The sequence below is a fragment of the Rosa rugosa genome, chromosome 6 (assembly GCF_958449725.1).
Source record: "Rosa rugosa chromosome 6, drRosRugo1.1, whole genome shotgun sequence".
Lineage (NCBI taxonomy): Eukaryota > Viridiplantae > Streptophyta > Magnoliopsida > Rosales > Rosaceae > Rosa > Rosa rugosa.
In genome coordinates, this window is record NC_084825.1 from 12,101,201 (window position 1) to 12,124,173 (window position 22,973).

General features: G+C 37.1%; 1 protein-coding gene and 1 long non-coding RNA gene across 2 annotated transcripts; one reads left to right on the forward strand and one right to left on the reverse strand.

Annotated features, from left to right (window-relative positions):
- Positions 1-276: 276 nt before the first annotated feature.
- On the forward strand, positions 277-909 carry LOC133718619 (uncharacterized). Its single transcript, XR_009850418.1, has 2 exons — positions 277-418; positions 508-909. It is a non-coding gene; the product is annotated as an uncharacterized LOC133718619 (long non-coding RNA).
- A 5,610-nt stretch (positions 910-6,519) lies between these two features.
- On the reverse strand, positions 6,520-12,417 carry LOC133717584 (ATP-dependent Clp protease proteolytic subunit 3, chloroplastic). The gene is made up of 5 exons (XM_062144304.1): positions 12,003-12,417; positions 11,747-11,861; positions 8,979-9,154; positions 7,045-7,140; positions 6,520-6,957 (listed from the first exon to the last, which is right to left on the reverse strand). The coding sequence occupies exons 1-5, from the start codon at positions 12,318-12,320 to the stop codon at positions 6,694-6,696; spliced, it is 969 nt and encodes a 322-aa protein (XP_062000288.1). The 5' UTR covers positions 12,321-12,417; the 3' UTR covers positions 6,520-6,693.
- Positions 12,418-22,973: the final 10,556 nt, after the last annotated feature.

A 22,973-nucleotide genomic window follows, 5' to 3' on the forward strand; every position in this document is an offset into this window, starting at 1 on the left:
AAACCTGGTTTAGTAAAGCTGAGGCTTTGTTTCCAGACCTCTCAAAGCTTGTTTTCTGGACTTTGCTGACTCTAGAGTCTCTAAATTATTTTCTGCTATGTTTTCTAACTTGTGTTTCTTACTGCAGGTAAAGGCCTTTTTATACTAGAAGATGTAATCATGAGAACCTATATGTAGACTAGCCACCTCCTGTTTAGCTCAGTCAGTTAGATAACCATTGGGAGCAGCTTATTGCCAGCTCCTGCTTAGAAAAAACATCTGAAGGTTATCCCAAACTGCCAGCTCCTGCTTTGAGCTTGTTGCCCAAGTTTTAAGCTGCTCTAAGAGCAGCCACTTGTTGCACACACTTAATTTTATGTCTGCAGGTTCTTAATTGTGGTTAGAAGTGTGTACACATGTGTTTCCAATAAGCTACTAGGTGATTCAGCAGTTAAATAAGACAAATAACATTCCAGATTATTTTTTTCTTCTTCTTCTAATATGTTTTATTCTGTGCATGCATTGCAGGTTTTAAAAGCACTTCCAGCTAAAGAAAAAAATCAAGAAGAAGGAGCATAATAAGCTAAGCATTTGCTGGAAATTTTGGTACATTTGCAAGAAGTAATGGCAGCAAATCAAGGAAACTATAAGTACAAAACATAAATAAGAAATTGATGTAATGTGACATTTGGAAACATGTATTAATGTAAAAATAGTACTTGTAGCTATCTATGTAATCTTCTTGAAAACATGCATAATCTGTACTATTTTTTTTCTTTTCTTTTTTCTTTTTGACAAAGAATGTAAACAGGTAAATGTTTGCTTTTGTTTGTAAGAAACACTTGTGTTCTACTCTAGCATTTTGTTAACAAAAGCTAGTTGGTTTTTGAGTTATAAAAACAAAATCAGCAGGGATCAAGTAATTCATCATTCATGACCCCATACACAAAGCTAGACCTCTATATTTGGCCCTTCTTTTGCCAAAACAAATAAGTATATAGCTATAAATAGTTTAGACGTAGAGTAAACTAGACTAATTAACTTAAATAGAGTTCAAGTCTTCACAAAATTGCAGATTTTATTCTCTAATTTCAGCCAACATATCTTGAGGGAATTAAGGAACGAATCTGGACTTGTTTTGAGCCTTTTCTTGTTGCACAATCCCTTGAAACTCTCCCTTGATTTTCTCAACGTAATCTCCTTGATTTCCACATTATCTCCATCATTTCCCATGCAAAAATCAGATTTAATCTCCCATAATATCTTCAAGCCATGTAGTCTCCTAATGCCTTCAGGTTTCCTAGCCTCATCAGGATTCCTGCGTTGACTGGGATTCCTAGTCGGACCAGGAAAACTCTATTTCTTCATTTCAGCTCATTTCTGCATCCATTCTGCCTTTAAGCTCATTTCTTCTCCATTTATTCGATGTACCTAGAAAATAGAAACTAAATTAAAAATGATTAAGTAAAGGAAATAACTAAGCAAAATATGGGGAAATAACTAAGCAAAATATGGGGAAATAACTATTAAAACATCGCATTAAAATGCTCCTATCAGCAGGAGGTGTGCAGGGCTGTCAGCAGGTGCAGGCACAGGGGTGCGCAGGGCTCGGCAGTGACTCGGCAGGTGCGCAGGGGGCAGGCACAAGGCAGGGGCCGGTCCGATTTTTCCGATGGCCGGTTCAGGGGTTTTCCGGCCGGTTCCGGACTCCTTGGGATTAGGGCTTCGATATGTGGGGCGGTGGTTGCAGGATTTTGAAGGTTACGAAATTAGGGTTTTCAAGGTTAGGGCTTCGTGCTGATAACGTGTTGTAGAGAAACTGAAATTGAGAGAAATTCGCTGTGTATTTTCATTGATAACAGGGGCCTCTTTATATAGAGGATTACAATGCATAGAGTCTGAATCATACAACGAAAGATAATCTCTAGATTCTTCTAATTAAACCCTATTACCACTAGGTCAAGTAACCTAGAGTTTGGGCCAAACACAAATTAGGGTTTACTTAAAATTGAATAAAAATTAAAAAATACAAATCCGCCTAGGCATCTGGGTTCTAGTCCCCCAGTCACCGCCCGACTAGCGCCTAGCGATTTTTCGAACCTTGGTTTTCCTTAATCAAAGTTTTATTTGTCTAATTTTACTGAGATTACTTCCCATTCCGGCGATCGAAAGTTCTATTGGGGGTAATAGACGTCTATTGGGGGGCAATACAGGTTTATTTAGGGGGCAATAAACCTCTCCGGCCATATATGAGATCTCCGACAACCTCTTTGGTGACTTCCGGCGAGGTTTCATAAACCTCCATTGCCTATTGGTGACTTCCGGCCCAATAGATGTCTATTGGGGGGTAATAGAGGTTTATTGCCCCTCTATTGGAGGGCAATAGAGATCTATTGGGGGGAAATAGACGTCTATTGGGGGTAATAAACCTTTCCGACAACCTATGAAATCTCCGGCGACCTCTTTGGGGACCACCGGCGAGGTTTTCAGAAAAGTTTGGTAGGTGGCAGCCGGTGACTGGATTCCGGCTAAAGTTGGCCTGAATCCGGTGACCAGTGACCTGATTCCGGCGAAAGTTGACCAGAATCCGGCGACCAATGACCGGTGACGAGGCTCTAGCGAAGTCTCCTATGGTTTCTCTCTCTTCCATTTTCTCTCTCTCTCTCTCTAAGTAACACATGGGTGAGGGTAAAATGGTATTAAAAAAAAAATTTATTGAGTATTAGGGAAGACTTCCTTAGAATGTTTTGGGTAAGCGGGAATTAAACAAACTTAATGGGGTAAGTGGGAAAAAAATCTCTAGAAATGGGGTAAATGGACAAAAACTCTATTATTTATTTCCTAATTTTGTTAACGATATCATGGTCAATCTGTGACCTTTTATTGATGTTATCATGGTCATTGTGGCCTTTTGTTCCTAGACTATGGTCAATGTGTGACCTTTTGTTTGTTTTAGTTATTCTATATTATAAAGATTATTTGGAGTTCAATTATTGTAATAATATTTTTATGTTTCAATGAAGTTGACAAGTTTAAGATTTACTGCATTAATTCATATATCATATTCAAAAATACTTGTAAGCATGACACAATGAATCAACGTTAGAAGAAAACATATTATTAATCATTCATGTATTTAAGCTTAATTAAGCCTGGGTTCAAGAGGAGGGAAAATGTGAAGGTTTTGGAGGGAAATTTGGGTTATTTTGGGGGGAATGGATACTGTAGGTTGGAGATAGTGACATGGATGAATGAGATGACTAGGCTAACTGTGTTGACTATTTTATTCCTGCAAATGTGTGCCATATCAACTAATTTAACGTGGAATTGGACAGAAGTACCAAATGGGGTGACGGAGGAATAGTTGGGCTACCACGAGATTCTCTAAAAAATTGTGGGTACCAAAAATTGCATTTCGTGATTGTTTGGGTACTATTTGTGGATTTTACCCTATATTTGATTCACAACATACAAGAGCAACCTTTTTCTTTTTTCCATTTTTGAAAGCATGCTTGTATGGTGTTATTATCACAGTTATATGATTGCCATATGCCGGTAAGAATAAGATGCCATAAACACATATTTAAAATGAAAATAGTACTGAAGTGTCAACAATAACCAAGTAATGAACTGCTATCGTAAAAATACTTTATAATAACTTTTTTTTTTTGAAGGAAAGACGACAGACTATATTAAGTGATAACAGAGGGTTACATAGAGCGATGCAAAAGCATCGAAATAAAGCAATAAAGCAAAACGAGATGCACAAACGCATCTATAATAAGGAAGAAACAATAAAGGATAATAAGATGCACAGACGCATCTAGAATGAAAGGTAACCAGGATGTGACTTGATGTCGAACGACATCGCTGCACTGCACATGTCACAAAAGCAGTGTAAATGTAATAGTAACCGTAACAGTAACCGTAACCGGTGATATGATCACCTAGGAGAGGTGATTCGCCCACCAGGAGTTCGAAAGTAACCGAGGGTGTCAGAAACTCGAGAATTAGCCAACGAACTCCTAAGAACCAGAACCAATACCATATCAGTATGAGCAGCTGTCTCGGATCCAAGATCCGGATTTGTAAGCGACCAGGATCCCAAATACGGATCCAAATCCGACCCGAGCCCCAAGTCAAGTCTGCCAAAGCAACCTTGACAAAAGCCCAAGCCCATTTGAAACTGATTAGGGCACCCAAGCTCATGGGCACCCTAACATCAGCTCCTCTCCGAGCAAACAGAATAAGCCCACAAGTTACCACCTTAGGCAAACCAATAGGGCCCAAGTCCAAGTCAGCAAAATAGACCAAAGCCCTAGCCCACTTAGGGTTATCCCTGCCAGCCAAAGCCGAACTGCTTGTGATCCTGCCGCCGCACCAAACTGCCACCACGCCTCCGTTCTCCCTGCACCATGGAACCAGAGATCTTCTGAGCTCCGTACCACCAGATGACCCACGTAAAGAAAGGACGCCGTCATCCACCGTGCCTTCAACCTGTGGGCAACGAGGGTGTGAACCGATCCGTCCATCCAAACCAGCGTCGACGTTGCAGAAGTCAGACCACCCAAACAGATGATCCATTTGCCGGCAGACAACCAAGGGCCGTCGAGTAGCTAGAAAACGTCCTCGATGGGGGTGCTGCCATATGTGGAGAGAAGACCCAAAAAGAGGTTGACCCGACCTGATCTTACAGTCCGATCCCTGCCGCCATGATCGAATCGAAACTGCCTCCCCCTCTAGCAACTCACCTTGATCTTTGAGCCTCGCCCGCCTTGGCCTAATCGAGCCACCTCCATAAAAAGGTAGAAGATCCGGTAGAACACAAGCCATCACGCCTACCAGCAATAATGGCACAGAGGAAATCTGCGACAGAGAAGACACGGTGGTAGCCGGTCTTGATTTAGGAGCCCCCAAAGAAGACGCCGTAGATGCACTCCATACAGGACGGAGAGAGGTGCAGAGAGGCCAAACCCGAGGGCGGCGCTCTCCCAACCCTAGCAGAGCTCTGCTAGGTCGAGACATTTAGCGGTTAGCATGTTAAATACTTTATAATAACTATAGAAACTTTAAAGTTTTTTTAGCACAACATGAACTTGAAGTTGTTGAAACTCTAGCCACTAGAGAGAAAAGAAATAAAAATAGCCTATTTTTCTTGTTTAGCAATGCCTCTTTGCTTCGTCGAATGGACAACCCTTTTGAGATGTGCATGGCACCAGTTTAACACAGTTGTTGTTGAAAGTAATTTTCAAATGGAGAGTGGAATATCGACGAAGGAGCTGTTGAGATCAATGGATCTACAAAGTGCAGTTTGCGATCTGTACAGAGAAATTCAAGAAATTTGTGGACATGTGAAAATAGGCGTGGGATGGGTGGTTGAAGTTGCAGATCGTTATCTGCTAGGTGTTCGAATCTAGTAATAAGATGGTGGCTTCTTTTCAATTTATAGTTATCGTTGGTTGAGGTTTTTAGTCAACCACAGTTTAGTGCATATCTCAAATAAGTTCATGTACTTTCAAGTAAGGGTTGTCATATTTATTATGGGTGCTTGAATTTGGGTAGTTGGTCCTTTGTCAATAGAACCTAGTTTTTTGCCAACTTAAAGCCATGTATTTCATTACTAGTCTGTGTTGTTGTGATCGAGAGATCTCGGGATGGTCAAGCCAATAGTTCTCTATTGTGGTCACTTGTCCTAGTTATTACTGACTACTTTGGTTAACGTGGCTCTTTCAATTAGTCAGTCTCTCCTCTTTCGAAGGCTTTGTATAAAAATATTTATGTTTTTTATTGGTTGTTATCCCTTATTGGCTATATGATTATTGTCAGTGTGCAATTTCAGTTAAAAATGAAAATTTTTTGAAAGAAAAAGGTGATTGAGTATGATTACGTAGATGGCCATAAAAATCACATATGGGGGTCTATCGAAGAGAAGAAAAAGAAGAAGAAGAAAAAAAAAACTGAAATAACTCCTTAGGATTAGCTCAGATGGTGAGGGATGAGAGGATTAGAAATTAGGTTAGAATTAGGCTATGGAGTTCGATTTCCCTTCAATGTAAAAGACATTTCACTAGTTCCGTTGAACCTGCCGTGTTTGAGGATTTCATTATTCCGGCAACAAATAAGACTGACAGATTCATCTTTCAATACGGCAGGGTAATGATGAACTCAGAAAGAACTGTCACGTTGGCTACCAATAATGGAATTAGCGATTTCCATGTCTGTTTAGAGTCCAGAACACTGACCATTCATATCTTTCTAACTAGCTCATTCACAGGTTATCATGAGATCGAAAGCCAAGTTTCGGAACTCATTCCACATCCTTTTCAATACTCCTTCCTCCTGAAGCTCTAGCCAGCAAAATCAAATTAAACCCTCTGACCTTTATGCTCTAGACACTACTCAACACCCTAGCTCCACAAAAAAACACATTTTAAAGAAGCCCTTTTCCACCAGCTCACCTCTCCACAATCAAGGGTAAAGTAAATGATAATAAGATCTAAAAGCAAATTCTGAGAAACAGCAGTTTATGGCCCTTCCCACTGATAGAAATGAGAAATAAATTTAATCACCTAAATCATCTCTAATAATCTATCTTCACTATTTTGGATAAGGAATGTACAAAAGAAGATTACTTTGAGAGGTAAGCATTATGACATTAATAAAAGATAAACATGATCAAAATTCAAATGAAAGCCACTAGTCTTGTCTCAGGTCTTATGTTGCAGTAGGTGCTTCCAAACCTTTCTCATTCTCACGTCCCTTATCTGAAATTTTCTGCTCCGAGGGTAAATTCTTTCTGGATTTCTTGGTACCTTCAACTTTCCACATATCCCAGACTTTTGTTTTGGGTGGAGGTGTGGAATCTCCAATTGGTGCAACTAACCCTGGCTTTCCATCATCAATAACTTCATCAATCAACCCATAATCCCTAGCTTCCCAGGGATTCATGAAATTATCACGGTCTGTGTCCTCCTCAACCTGCAATGACGGAAGAAATTACAAATAGAGTTTTAAACTCTCTTAGACTAAATATTACAATGACAGAAATCTGATCTGATCCCTAACCTGGTCTAAAGGCTTCCCTGTGATTCTTGACAATATTTTGTTCAATTTAATCTTGTGGTATGCCATTTCTCTAATTCGTATACCCATTTCTGTTGCCTGATTCACATGTAAAAACCACCAGTCAATGTATAAACCATATAAACAAAAATTTATACCTCTCATACTCAAAACTGTTCCTCTTGGAGCAAGGGAGGAAAGGATAAAAAAAAGAAGAAAAGCTGATGATCAAACTCCTCAGTGACAATTAATGCACGTATTAATTATTTTGAAATTGAATACAAAGTTTTTTTGCTGGAAAAGAAAAAGTAATACAAAAATTAACCATAAAATAAATAAAAAACAGTAAAGGTCTTCTGATATATAATCAAAGAAAATATCTAAATGGCTGCATCATTTTCTATGAAGCATTGCCTTGTATGACTTGATGAGCATTGATTCAAGTACATTTTCTCATACATAATTGGAAAGCCACCAATTAATAGAAACATCTAGTGAAGATAGAAAGGAAACACAAGTTCAGGTTCAACATGCATTTCTGGTTTTCGAGTCTACCAATGAGAACAGTTCAATAAAAAAATTAAAAAAAAAAAATGAGTCCACCTACTTAGACAAGTAAAAAGAAAAAAAAAAAAATATATATATATATATATATGTACCAACATTTTAGCATACTTGTGGAGTCTGACACGTCATGAGAAGTGTCAAGTGTCTACAGTAAAGTGTCCTAAATAGACATGAGGGACAGCTTTAAAGTCTGAGCTCATAATTGCTCTTGCTCCAGGCATCAATTAATCCCAACAGTGAAGCTCAAGGTGATAGAGGCATCACCTGAACAATAGCAAGGGGAAAACTCTCCACTCAAAAACCAAATCCTCACAACAATCCAATGAATAGTCATTCTGCTTTCGAAACTTGAATGAATGCAACCTGAGTATTGATGAAGGCGTGGCACCTTGGCAATATCCTCAACTACCTTGTTCTGTCTCTCTTTTCCTCCCTTTATTTGTGTTTCTCATAGTTCTCTGACTACAGTAGCTATAAACTTTCTTTCTCCCTAAACTATCTCTTAAAATTTGTATCTTTCAAAGCCACCATAATCACACTGACACCCACAATTGCTTTGTCCTCTATCATGCATAATTGGCATAACTGCTCAAACACATGAGAAAAGCAAATATATAGATGGAATGGACTGGGGAGGAATCTACAAAAAGGAGATTAGCTAGTGGCTAGAATCTTGGATTTCGGGGTTTGAATGAGTTTGTCAATTATTGACAGGGGATTTGTTGTTCCAAAATCGGAACTAAAGACCCTTCTTTGAGTGGCATATTTTGTTCTTACAGCTGCTAATAGGAATCATTGATGATCGCTTCTTATAATCTTATTATGTAATAAAGGGAAGAGTGTTCGCTAATTGGTGATGTATATGTAAACGTACGACGAAATCAGTAAATCAACCTTCACTGCGTCGTCATACAGAAGGGGCTTTTGGAGTTCTATTTTCTCATTGCTGGTCAACCATGGATTTTTCAGGGGTTTCTGTTATGGCACCTTTGGGATCTTAGCATGTATCGTGTGTATGTGAGGAACATCCAAACTGATTTGCCTTGCAACAGATGACCTTACTCATAGGCTTCAAATATATCTCCCTTGGGCAGTCTTATTAGAAAACTCATCAAATAACAAGATACCCTTGGACTCTTGGAGAAGGTAAAGAAATTGTACTTGCACTAAAAGGACTCAAATAGAAATTGTACATAAAAATAACAGCAATTTACTTCAAACCATCAAATATTGAATGAAGCTTAAATTTTATACTAATCAAAATGCATTTGAAAAGGTTAAATCCCCCATAAAATTGACATGTAATAAGGTTTTAATCCCCCACAAATGAAAATTAAAATACACAATATAAGCAGAAAGTAAGCACTTACTTTGCCTCCAGCAGTTCCAAGAGGTTGATGGATCATCACTCTTGCATTGGGCATGCAGTACCTCTTTCCTTTTGAACCGGAAGCAAGGAGAAATGCACCCATAGAAGCAGCAAGCCCCAAGCAAACAGTTGAAACATCTGCCTTGCACAATTTCATTGCATCATATATTCCCATTCCTACACACATCCCAAAATTGGTAATGAGAACAAAAGAAGGCCCAGAGAAATTTTAACAGAAAATACTGGATCCAACAGAAAGTCATATCTCTAGAACTGGGCTGAAGGCTGGTGCACAGCCGAGTTTTCCCAAACACAAACAAAGCTATATTACACGCGTATACTTCAGTAGTTCACCAAAAAGATGCACAGCACTTCACAATTGTTTGTTCTATTGCCCTTATACCTTACAATTGTGGTGGAAGTTGATTATGGACATTGAAGCTTTTGGGTTATTCCAAAGGGGTGTTCTGAGCTGTTGATTACTTTTTCCAGATCAAAAACCCTACTAAGGTACCTGATGCTGGCAGTTTGTTGAGGTTTATGGAAGGAGTGCAATCTTTTAGCATTGTAGGGGGTGGAGTGGAAGAGCTTTGGGATAGAGTCCGATCTGGGTCTACTGTTGTTTTCAGGGATTAATTATTCCTCTTCTTCTATTATGATGAATCTGTTGTGAACTGAGGCTGGTTTATAGTGCATATCTGTTTCCTAGCCTCTCTGGAGTTCTTTCTAGAACTTTTCTTAGCTCCAGGCTGTGGATTTCTTATCCACACCTGGTATATATTTCTTGCCATCTGTGACCTTCCTTAATTGAGTCAAGACCAATTAACAGAAGTTCCAATACATTGAATACAATAATCTCACCAAAAATGGAGAAAGAAAATAGAAAAAAAAAAAAAAATTGATACAAATCCTAGACTTGAAATTCATGCTTGTTTAACCTCAGTAGCAATATTGAAAGTATCTGCTACTAAAATGGTTTGCAGAATTAATGATCATGTCCTAAAGTTCCTCAACTGAACTCTAAAGGAAAGTATATAGAAGATGACATGGTTTGGATTACAAAGAGAGCTGGAAAGCTAAAGTAACTAATTGCTAGAGAAATCTGAGAAGCTCGTAGGATTTATCATCAAGTTTCTGTTAATTGCTGCATTACAAAAGAAAGCCTCGGATGTCCGATCTAATGCTTTTGTATTTGGATAAGGCATACATATTGCAGTAATACTCCGGACATTACTATGTGGGAGAAATTAAGATAGAAAGAAGATTGAAACAATTTCTCTAGTAGAAAGTTCTAGTATCTAAGGCACAAAGAAGTTCTATAAGGCATGCAGCCACTCACTTTCTTCATTCTGAAATTATATTTATCCTAGAGGCCTTACCAAACATCAAAGTATAAATCAACAAGTACACTTCTCCTTTTCCTTTCTGCTCACTAAAAGTCATGTCCTTTTCCTTTACTTGAAACAATGCTCTTAACAGGTACTACTCTTCCCATGGGCAATATACCAAGCTAACACATGTACCTTATGGGGTACATTAGCATTCCAGATTGCAGTAGAGGGACAAAGTCAAGTAAGAGAAGGGTTGTAACTAATGAAGACCTGGACTGTATTGAACCAATTTCCTTTTCAATCGTTTTGCCACTTGACAGAGCTAAATCCTTTTAGGGTGTCGAACTTGATGCACTTACGATACTTTACCATCAAATTCAAAGCTCTTATACATGAATGGCTGTGCGGTTAAGTATGCAACTATTCAAGTATGGAGAAGGATGATCAACCCAACTGAATTAAGGTTTGACCACAGGAGAAAAAAGAAATGGTTGGAGTGTCCAGCATATACCACTAATAAAACTGAGACATATTCTCTAATTCATTTCTTACAATCATGTCCTTTCTCACTACTCTGACTTGTGTTCTTTCCAGTGCACCTTTACCCTGTATTACAGCATCAACTTGAATCAACTCACTTGTTATTGCTGGTGCATCCTAGGATCTTCTGTGCACCTGAATGAACCATCTTAAACCACTATCTTCACTTCAATCTGCTTGTGAACATCCATACAAATGCATTTCAGCTATTCTTGTTCTATTGAATCTTAAACATCTCAAAAGTACACAGAGGAAGGCTGTCGATGCAACTTCCCTAAATCATCTTCATTGAAGCTACTTAAAACCTTGGAGAACCTATAACAATGGCAAATCCACACAAGCGGGCTTCAACATTGACCCTCGTTAATAAAATCTAGCTGATCCAACCATGCTTTGCATGCTCAGATACAATGATAAAGGTCATAATTGGAACTTATCATGCAAAGGCATTTTGCAAAGTTTCTTCCAAAATCCCAAGTGTTATACCTACTGAAGCTCAACCCCAGCAACTTTATTAAATTGATCAATAGATAACTATAAGTCGAGCATTCCATATATTGCTTTACATTGTTGGAAAGTTCTTCTTTCGTACGACACTCTTCTTTCTAACATTTCCTCATGTAAATATATTGCAAAAACAATATATCATCCTGCATTTAACCTTTGTGCTTTGTTGATGCGAAAGCATGGTTTCATGGCAATACCATTTTCCTAGTCTACTATTTAGCTTGCATATCATCCTAAACACAAATTGGTACACCTACTAATGTCAAAAACCATTTACTTCATTAGTAAATTCTAAAAGCTCCCATATCAAGTGAAAAAAGAAAAACTCAAAGAGCAACAAACAGGAGAGGAATAAGTATGAAACACGTCGAAAAGACTCATAAAAACATACCAGCAGTAACCGAGCCACCAGGCGAATTGATAAACAATGTAATATCCTTTTTGGGGTCTTCAGCATCCAGAAATAGCAGCTGGCTTATTATCAAATCCGCCGTCATATCATCCACCTGCCCATCATCAAAGCTCAATGAAACAAAACCCATAATTCCATCTTCTAACAATCCAATTCAGCTTCCAACAAACACGAGAGCACAAAAATTCACAACATTTTCCAAAACCCATTTCAAGAATTCAAATGAAAATGAAACCTGAGAACCCAAGAAGATGATTCTCTGACGGAGGAGCATGTTGGTGGTATCGAGCTCTTCGAATCTGGGGACGCGTGGAGAGGAAGTAGTAGTAGTAGTAGTAGCAGTAGTAGCTGCGAACTGAAAATCCCAATTTCTGGACAAGGTGGGTCTTGTAGGCGACGAGGCTTTAACCAAACCGACGCGCTTCCTCCTTGTTGTTCTGCTGCAATCGATGATACTAGAAGCGCTATTGCTATTAAGACCATTGCTGTTCACAATGGCCGGTTGGGTGTTGAAGCAGAGAGGCCTTGAAGCTGAGGCTGCGTATGTCATCATCCTCCCGTTTTTTTTTTTCTTTATCTGGGTTTGTCTCTCAAATTGGGAAGGAAGGAGAAATGGGGTGAGCTATTAGGCGTTGTGAGCCTGCAGAAAAGCACAACCAAATGGGAAGATAGGTAAACGAGGTCGTTTTGGAACGGAAGTAAGGGAATGGCCACGTTGAACAAATGGAAAAAATTTACATAAGGGAGATCTGTGAACAAAATGAGAATTCTGCTCTGGAATGAAAATATGGTGTGGTTTACGGTTAAAAAAAAAAAAATGGCACTTACTCACTTTCTATTAAAATCAAGGTTTCAAATTTCTCTGAAACTGTCGAAATTTCCGTAATTTTGAAGTATCGAAACAAAATTCATATGCTATATCATTTCCGTCAAGAGTGTCCCGAAATTTTCTGAAATTTTCCGTACATTTCTGTGAAATTCTTAATTTCCTAAATATCTACACACACAAAATATATAAAATTTTCACCTTAATTTTGTCCAAAATTTCTCTGAAATTTCTGTGAAATTTGTATGTCACCGACAATGAATTTTTTAGTTCATAGTTTCATAGAGAAAATTTGAAATTTTGATTTTTTTTTTTTCTTTTGCAATCAAGTTGAATACAACAAAAAACCTTTTTGCTTTTATCTACTACAAAACAGAATGCTCTAACCACAACATGATTCCTTTTTTGCTTCGTCTCAAATGTCGTATGCTTCATACAATAAAACATCATATTGGGTAATTCTACAACATCCGATATATAGATTGCATGTGGGAAGATATCAACACATATACAATATCTATGTGATGAAGTACCAAAATCATTTCTAAAATTCATGTACTTGGGAGCAGTATTGTATGATACTAAATAGAAGCAGTTCAACCAGCTAGATCGAATCATATCGTAGTAGCTTTTATATTCCTTTTGTTGTACTTGTTCATTTTCATTCACTTGGTTTTGGTATTACGTGCCCCGCACCAGCCCCGTTGTAATTTTCTAATTATTAGTAAAAAAGAGGTGATGGCCAAGCCTCCCACTGGGTTCCAATCATAAATAATAATAATAATAATAATAATAATAATAATAATAGATAAAAACACGTTCACATTATCTATATACAGCACATTTATAATTACACATAAATAAAAACACTAGTTTAGCAATCGACTACAGTACTAGTTAATTACTCGTCCATATTAAATATCACAATTCTATTATAAATGTATAATTTTAGAGAGTTTATATTGTAAATAGGTTTATTATAGGTTAGTTTAGTCTATATAAAAGTTTCGTTCAAATTATCATTTTATAAATGCAATTAATGTGATTTCTTTATTTTTAACCGAAATTTCCACCAAAAACGAAACTTTCTCGGAAATTTCCTTAAATTTGAAGTACCGAAACCGAAATTTGAATCCTTGATCAAAATATATTCCATACACCCCTCCAACTTATTTTTATCCCCTTTCACACAAAACTTTTTCCTTTTCCTCCTAACTTTTCAATTCACTTAATGTTATACCATTACTACCCCTTTTTACATTTCACCATCGTAATCTATTACTATGAACAGTATTTTCAATTCTAATTTTAATGACAGAGCGAGGTGGGCCCATATCTTGAAGTTGTTTGTTTTGATAGCAATTACAGTTAAAATTCATCCTCTATATTCGAAGGTAAACAGTTAATTTTCACTATTTATAATTTCATTCATTCTTTCCAGACTAGATTTAATTGCTATTTTAACAAAACTAGCAAAGAATTAGCAGAAGAAAGAGAAAAGTTGAGAAAGTTAAAAGATTTTAGATCAAGACTTAGAAGAGGTACTCCAGGATACTAGGATATTATCTTCACAGTCCAAAAAAAGAATTTATAAAATAGAAAAGGATATCGAAATATACTCTTGAAGATGAATAAAAACCTCTTGATTATTTGAGCATGGGTTAGATCCGCAAATCACTGGTATCAAAGCTTGCTGAAAAAGCTCAACAAGAATCCTCAAATGGGAACAATGTCTGAATTAATTATAGAGAAGTTGAACTCTCTATTAAAACTCTTTGATGAGAAACATCAGAATCTGATAGAAGAATTATCCAGATGTCAAGATCATCTAGAAAAAATACAAGATATAATCTTCCAATTAGAAAAATTAGAAAACAAACTAGATTATATCAAAGATCTTCCTAAAAAGGAAGAAGACCAGCTAACAAGTGTTAGTAGAAAAATCAGTGAACATAAAGAAATTTTGGATTCTATGAAACATTTACTGAAGGATAAGAAAAGGCCTCTAGTAAAATCCAATAAATCTAATGGGTTCAAACCATAGAAAAACCTGAGAAGAATCCTATTGCAAATATGATTTTTCTAGAACCTACTACAAGTTTGACTAGTATCAAATATGAAAAATCAAAACACTTAGTAGCAAGAGATGTTAAAATGATGAGTATCTTTGGCAAAAAGAAAGGAGTACAACTCCTAAATGCTGAAGAATTCGAATACAATGAAACAGAACAAGAGGTGAAAAGCTCTTCAATTCTAAAACTAGATTTCAAACAAATCTATAAAAGAGAAAAATTTGCATTGATGAATAGCCACCACTTCAAATTATTGGAATTTACAACTCCATCCACAACAAGAGAAACAGATCTCTTAATAATCACTCCTGAAGAAGTTGCTAGAGCAAAAGCAAAAAATTATCAATTTATGCATATTGGAGCAGTCCGAGTAGGCTAGGCATAAAACTACTTGCTTGAGAAAGCATAAACTGTTCAGTTCTATGTGTCTTACAAGACAATAGACTAACAGATTTTCAACCTAGTCTGTTGGGAACACTTGAAGCATCTTTATGCAATCAAGTGGCATATTTCAGCTGCTTCCCAAATTTCTCAACAAACTTGAAAGATGCGCGCAACTCACTGTCTCAGACTGAGAGTCAAGACAGATGGCATAACAATGAAAGAAAATATGCAAGAACTTACAATAGTTTATAGAATATACTATAAACTGATGAGTGCCACATTAGAACCTAAGACAAGGATATCAAATATCCTACGTCTTACTACTGGATTTCTCACCAGCCAAAAAACCATTTGCAACAAATTCACAAGGTTAATTGGAATGAAGTAACTTTTCCTATCGAATTGAAGTTATCTAGTCCAAAAAAACCACCAGAAAGTGCTAAAGCAGCAATTTATGAAAGCAGAAAGACTGGAGATATCAGTCTAAAATTTGATGATCACAAAAAAAGTGATATATGTCCTGAAAATATCAGGATAAATAGAAATTTCAGAATATGTAACAACACTAGAGAAGCAAGTACTAGCGGCACTAAATTCGTTGTAGAAGAACCAACAGATCCCATTACTGAAGAAGAACTAGAAGCTGATCTAAATAGACTAGCAAATATGCTTAGAGCAGAAAAGCTCTATGAACACTATGATGAAGCAAAATCTTGCAAAGATACAACACAATTAGAGCATCTAATCGACGAAATAAAAAATTTTAAAGTAGGAAAGGTAAGAAAAGTCCTTCCCTATCAAGATATAGAAATGGAAGACGGAGAAAGCTCTAATTCCAAAACTTTCATCACTAGAGAAACGGGAAAAACTAAAACTCCCTATATAGAAAGCACCTACAGGCAAAAAGGAAGAAAGAAATTCTCAAAGATTTGTCCCAGAAGACAATATGCCTAGGGTACCAATTACGAATTATGGTATATGGCTAAATCTAGACAAAACTCTAGATAAAAGAAAAGCTATTGACCAATGGGTAGATAGCCTTATGATGGCTGCTACACTCACCCTTGGAAAATTTGAACCACTAGATCTTCAGGTGTATTTTGAAACTACTCTTACTGGATTTGCCAAAAAATATTACTTGTCTTTCAAAGAAACCACCTGAGGAAGAGACTGGTTAGAAGAGATTAAAAAATTCAAAATCACCATATGATTTTGCAGTACCCCGTACGATCAATTCTATGGAGATCTATCAAACATAAGTGAAAGGCTAAAGAAGCATTCCAAATCAAACATTTATGTTCTCAAAATCTGCGACATGAGATACTTTGAATAATATCTAAATGAATTTCAAGAATACTACTGTACAATAGGTGAACTAGAAAACAATGATCTAGTAAATCTATTACACAAAAAACTTCCTGAACCGTGGAGAATAGCTGTGAGAGAAAGCATAGCTAAAAAACCAATTGAAAAATTTTCAGTTGGAGGAATTGCCGATAAAATAAGGCAATTACTAAAATAACAATGCAAAGCAAATCTTAAAGCCAAAATGGCCAAGAAGCAACTCAAAAGAGTTGCAAACTTCTGTTATGGAATACTGGATATGCCTACCATCTGGGGATGTCATGAATCCAAGTTTCGTAAGAATAGAAAAGAAAATATTACTAAAAAAGATTAAGAAAGAATGAAAACAAAAAGAATTGGAAGTTTAAGAAAAGCTCCAATTTTCAGGAAACAAGATAGAGATCCAAAAAAAGAAGTTCTTCAAAAAGAAAGAAAATCATCTAAACAACCATCAGAACAAACCAAGAAAGAAAGCATGCAGATGCTGGTTATATAAAGTTGAAGGACATTATGCCAATGAATGTTCAGGAAAAAAAAAACTACAAAAGCTCTATTTGAAGATTATGAGCTTATAGTAGAAACAGCAAATATGAAAGGCTACGAAGTAGCTTATTCTGATGAAGAAGATGACGACATGTCAGTTTACTTTGCCTAGTCAGAAGAAGAAGAATCCTCATCTGACTCTGAAAATGATTCTGAAATAGAATATTTAGAATCTAGACAGATGAATATTCTTAAAGTAAAAAACTGGGAAGAAAGCAAGACAGAAGAAATAATGTCTTCCTATCAGGTTAATCCTGGTACATTCGTTTGTGACAATTGTCTATGTCATGAAAATAATGGACTTCCTATGTTTTGTGAAGAGTCGAAAAAGACCTATCACAAAGAATGTTTCATAGCTGAAGTAAGAAGAAAAACAAAGAATGGCGGTATAAGCCAATTACAGAACAAGAATATGAAGAATATTTTAATGAAAAGAAAATTTAGAAGTTTTAGATCATAAAACTACTGAAACAATTATTCTATCTTCTCCAAAAATAAAGGAAGAAAATATAGAACTAGTTGAACTAGAAACAATCCAAAAGAAGGATGCAAACCATTTGTACTATAAGAACAGGCTCAAGATGAGCTTCAACAATCAAAGGCCATCTCTACTAGTAGATACAGCAACTACATAGAGATTGTATTAAAATATCATCTACATGCATTTGTAGATAATGGGTCAGGATTCACAGTTGCAAAAAGATTTGCAATTCTAGAAGAACTCTGGAAAGAAGATGATAAAAGAAAAGCTACGGGTGTTCAGTTTGACGGGAGCCAGTTTACCATGAATAAGGTAGCTAAAGATGTTCACATCACCATCAGTGGAGGAACATTTATCATTAACACTATTTGACAATCAGAAGGCCAAGGAGCAGATTTTGTAATGATTTCATTCTCCAACAGAGATTTCTTCAAGATGAAGAAGCTATAGGCTTCAGAAAATGAGATAGAATGTTTGGGCGGATAGACTTACCCTAGCAAAAAGTGTTGTAGGTCCAAACTTTACTGCTCAATATCAGAAATCGCAACGAAATAGTGGTGATTATAAGCCCAAATTTGAACCAGTACTACAATGCAAACAACAACAAGAACTACTTGTTGAATAATTTTCTGATGAAGAAAAAGGAGAAACTAGTGATGATGAAGAAACTAGTTTTATACATGAACATAACCTCAAGCACTTTCAAAATAAGCTTGAAATCCAAAAAATCCCTATGCTTGGAAAAATTAAGAAAATGCTTGAACAGAATATAGATGTCGACCCTCAGAAATTTTGGGAAAAAGACCCAGTGGTCTGTGATAAGATTACATGATATGAATGATATATGTCATGTTAAAGCCATTGCTTAGTACAACGAGGAAGATAAAAAAGAATTAAGAAAAGATATAGAAGATCTCCTGAAAAACAGATTCATTTGACCATCTACTAGTCTTCATCATGCTCCAGCATTCTACGTAAGAAACCATGCAGAAAATGTTAGAGGAAAAGGTAGAATGGTGATTGACTACAGAGACGTCAATAAGAAGACTGTTAAAGACGGTTACCAAATAGCTCAAGCAAGAGTCTTGATCAATCAGCTCAAAGGAGCTAAGGTCTTTTCAAAACTCGATGCAAAGTCGGGTTTTTGGCAAGTCAAGATGCATCCAGATAGTGCTCATCTCACTGCCTTTGGAACACCACAAGGTCATTAGGAATGGATAGTAATGCCCTTTGGCCTAAAACAAGCCCCTTCAATCTTCCAAAGAAAGATGGATGACATCTTCAAACATGTTGTTGAACTTTGTGTCATCTATACTGATGACATACTGGTCTTCTCAAATAGAGAAAAACACATGAAACACCTTCATGAGGTTGTTAAATTAATAATTCAGCATGGAATCATCTTAGGAGAAAAGAAAGTCTTCTTTATCCTATATGAAGTTTATTTCCTTGGTATAAATATCAAGAATGGAGTGATAAAACTCCAACCCCATATCCTCGAGAAAATCTGGAAATTTCCAGACAGAATTCCTGATACTAAAAATCTAGAAATATTTTTAGGAGTCATTAACTATGGGAGAGATTTCATTCCCAAAATCTCGGGATTAACAGCAATTGAAAAGATCTGCAAATTTTGTAGTGGCAAGTTCTGCCCTGTAGAACAAAATTATCCTGCAGGAGAAAAAGAAATCTTGGCTGTCAAGAAAACAATTTTGAATTATCCAGCTTTTCTAGGAAAACGTTTTACTATACACACCGATTGTGCTAGAGTAAAGAGTTTTAAAAATTTTAAACTTGACAAAGCTGCTGATAGATGAAGATTAGCAAATTGGCAATTATTTCTTAACCAATATGATTATAATGTTGAATTAATTGCAGAAAACAAAAACGATCTTCCAGATGCCCTAACAAGAGAAATGGCAATGTTCAGCCGAAGGGAAGGCGATGAAGGTCGCAACCCCAGAAACCGGAGGACCAAAAAAGAACTTGAAAGTGTCGAGGAACCCAAAGAAAAAATCCTTAAAAGGTTTTTGCTAAGTCCAAAAGGACTGGTCACAAGTAATCAGTCACAGGGTAAAGGATTGGCTAGCCCATCTTAAAGGCAAAAGGTAAAGGCTCATCAAGACTGTTTAAGGTTGTTGCTTTGCCAAAAAGCAAAATAATTCCATTTGGAGTTATAAACGTTTTAATTATGAATTAAATTTTTTTGAAGAACCTGTGTTTAGAACTGGCAGAAGATTAGCATATTACCAGAAGCCCATTTTAGATAACCATTTGTATGCTTTTCAGGAAAGAAACAGTGGACTCATGTTTCCAGCTTTGTATTCCCTAGCTGAAGAACTTCAGGAAAATGCCAGACCACAGTTTGACGAATTTTTTGAAAATATACAGCAGAATGCTGTCCATAATGAAAAAAATCTAATATCTTGATGATCTTGAAAGTGCTAGAGTTTCTATTTTAGCATTATAAGAATCATAATGGTTCGACTTTCATAATGTTATTGGAAGTGCCCACTCAAATCCTCCGCAAATTCTCTTTATTGTCCCTGGACCTTATGTCAGAAGATATGTGGTTAATGTTCAGAGTGAACATCCTCAAGAACATAAGCTCTGGCTTGTTGAAAATGGTTTTGTCCATAATCTTTGGACAAAAACAAATGATGATCTCAAAGGATTGACAACCATCATAGTTAACACAGTCAAGAATATTAGGAAAAAATGGCTACATCCTTAGGTTGAAGTTCATATCTACTCCACCATAGTGGATTCAGAAGAAAAATGGTGAACTGGACTATATTTCTCCATATCATTATGTGAGAATTATTCAAGCAAAATATCTTCAGCTTGCATGTGACCTTTTTCTATCTATCAAGAAAAAGGAAATCGACTCCACTTTGGCCTGTTTTCAGTGGATCGAAAAGATTGAAATGACAACCTCTACAAGATGTAAGAAGATACAGACATAGAAGAAAATAGAACTACAACTAGGATGGAAAGCAACTCTTTTGTCTTAGGTCACAGTTCAGAAACAGATGAAAACATGTGAAGAAGCAGGTGTACAAAGCATCAAAAAATAGCACCGAAAGCAGCTTTTACTTCTCTTTAAAGTGTCTTTTGCTTTTCAAAAAGATGAAGGTGAAAAACATTTCACCAAAGAGAATCTGTTTTTCGTCAATCGACCTCAATCATCCGGAGCACTCACAAAAGCAGAAAAATATGGAGTTGTCCTGTATATTTCTATGTTTTGAATTTCAGTTTCAGTTCCGCTCCCTATATGAGGTGTCTTAGTTTCAGTTTGTAAGGCATCAGAATTGAGCAGCAGAGTCTTCTCTTAAGAAGTAAGAAAGCCATTGTAGCAATGTGCTCTTTCCTTCCTGTAAGGTCTAGTGTGGTGTGCTTTCATTTCAAGTAAGTATCTGTAACTATACTCATGGATAGCTAAACAACTTTTAGCTGTTTACCTTAAAATGAGGCTCTGAGTTCTTAGCTTATAATTATGTCTAAATAAATAATTTCAGATTGCTTAGCTGTTTACCTAAGAGTGAGGCTCTGAGTTCTTAGCTTGTAATTATGCCTAAATAAATAATTTCAAATTGCTCATCAACTTCATCAATATTTCAAGTTTATGTTAGTAATTTATGTTGTTTTTAATCTGTTTTCTGCCTCTATCTTGTATAACCTTGAAGTTTAGATTTTCTGTTTCAAAGAAAAACCTCTTTTCGACTTGGTATAGAAACGAGTAGCAGTGATTCCGCCTGTTTTGAGTAACCGATTAGGTGAAAAGTTTTGGCATGTTGAAGGCTAGTCTTTTTTCTCTCTAAGTTTGAAGAACAGGTTTCTCTATGAAATGGAAAGTTTGAACTAAAAGTCAACATATGATATATTTGGCACTGCCCCAAAAAGGAATACCCTTATAAGTTTTTTCCTTTAAGATTTGTGTAAATGGGTACAATACCAACTTGTTGGTCTGTTTGGGCAAAATACATGGTATTTTTGGGTATACGGGCAAAACCCCAATAAAAGTATTATTGGTCATAAAGTCGGCACCTAATCAACATTAATAGTAAGAGCAAATTCATCTATTGGGTCTCTAAAATTCTAAAGGACTGAAGTAGAACACTATTCATTCACTTTTTTATTTATATTTCCCACCCGATGGATCAAGGTCTCTAAAACATGATACATTTTTTTTTTTGTAGAAATAAGAAAGACTGGTTTGTTAAAGTAAAACCCTAATTTGTGTTTGGCCCAAACTCTAGGTTACTTGACCTAGTGGTAATAGGGTTTAATTAGAAGAATCTAGAGATTATCTTTCCTTGTATGATTCAAACTCTATGCATTGTAATCCTCTATATAAAGAGGTCCCTATTATCAATGAGAATACATAGCGATTTCCTCTCAATTTCAGTTTCTCTAAAACACGTTATCAGCACGAAGCCCTAACCCTGAAACCCTAAATTCGTAGCCTTCAAATTCCAAATACCACCGCCGCCAACCTTGAAGATCCAAATTCCAGGAAGCCAGAACCGGCGGAGCCACGTTCAGAACCTGTCGAAAAATACCCGAACCGGCCCCCAGAAATACCGAAAGCCTTCCTCCCTGCCTCCTGCTGCCATACTCCGCCAGAAGCTGCAGCCTGATCCTAGATCACCGGAGCCAAAAAATCATCATCGGAACCGGCCTCAAGATACCTGAACCGGTGACCTGAAATTCCCTAGCAGTGAACCGCCGCCTGCATCTTCAACCTTGCTTCAGTCAACCTTGCTTCGGTCAACCCTGCCCAGAAACACGTGCAGCCCACAGCCCAGAAACCAGTCCAGCCTCGGCCCAGAAGAGAAAGACTCTCGGCCCAGAAACGAAGGAGCAAACCTGAAGCCCAAAAGCAGAAGAGGTCCAGCCCGAGCCACGTTAGCATCTGCGTCAGCACTGCCGCGTCAGCAACTGACCCGCCACGTCAGCAACCGACTGCCACGTCAGCAACCGGTACCACGTCAGCAGATCAGTCAACTCCGGTCAACACCGTCGGTCAACCTTTTCCGGCGACTTTTCCGGCCAAATTTCTGGCGACCTATTTCGAGGTAATTTTTACTAAAAGTTCCCGTTTTTGAAGTTTTTATTTCTTTTCTCTTCTTTTTCTCGGGGACTTGCAACCTCCATTCTTTATCATAGGGGAGACCAAATTAAGCCGAACTGTGGGGGTTCGTGCTCACTCCAAGCTTGGAGCTTGTAGAGTACTCCAAACTTAGAGTTTGTTGAGATAAAACAATCGACCACAAACGTCATTGTTTCGATCTAATCCAACCCCTCTTGGAAGCGACTACGCTCAGAAATTTTTATTGTTTTCGTGGTAGCCTTTTTCGCTCCGAAACTAACCCTAATCTTTTGTTGTTTTTCAGGATGAGTAACCTGAACAAGTTGAGCTTCGCTCCACTAGAGACAACAGGCGCAGGATACCATAAGTGGGTCCGTGATGTGCTCCAGCATCTTAAGGCTGATGGGATCCTGAGTACGATCCAAGAGCCAAGTCAGAACGTGCTTACTCCTCAACAAGCTACC

Coding starts and splice junctions, on each gene's coding strand:
- LOC133717584 (XM_062144304.1), bottom strand. CDS start 12,320: ATGATGACATACGCAGCCTCAGCTTCAAGGCCTCTCTGCTTCAACACC. Junction 11,862..12,002: donor TCATCTTCTTGGGTTCTCAG/GTTTCATTTTCA, acceptor GATGATGGGCAG/GTGGATGATATGACGGCGGA. Junction 9,155..11,746: donor TGGTGGCTCGGTTACTGCTG/GTATGTTTTTAT, acceptor GGATGTGTGTAG/GAATGGGAATATATGATGCA.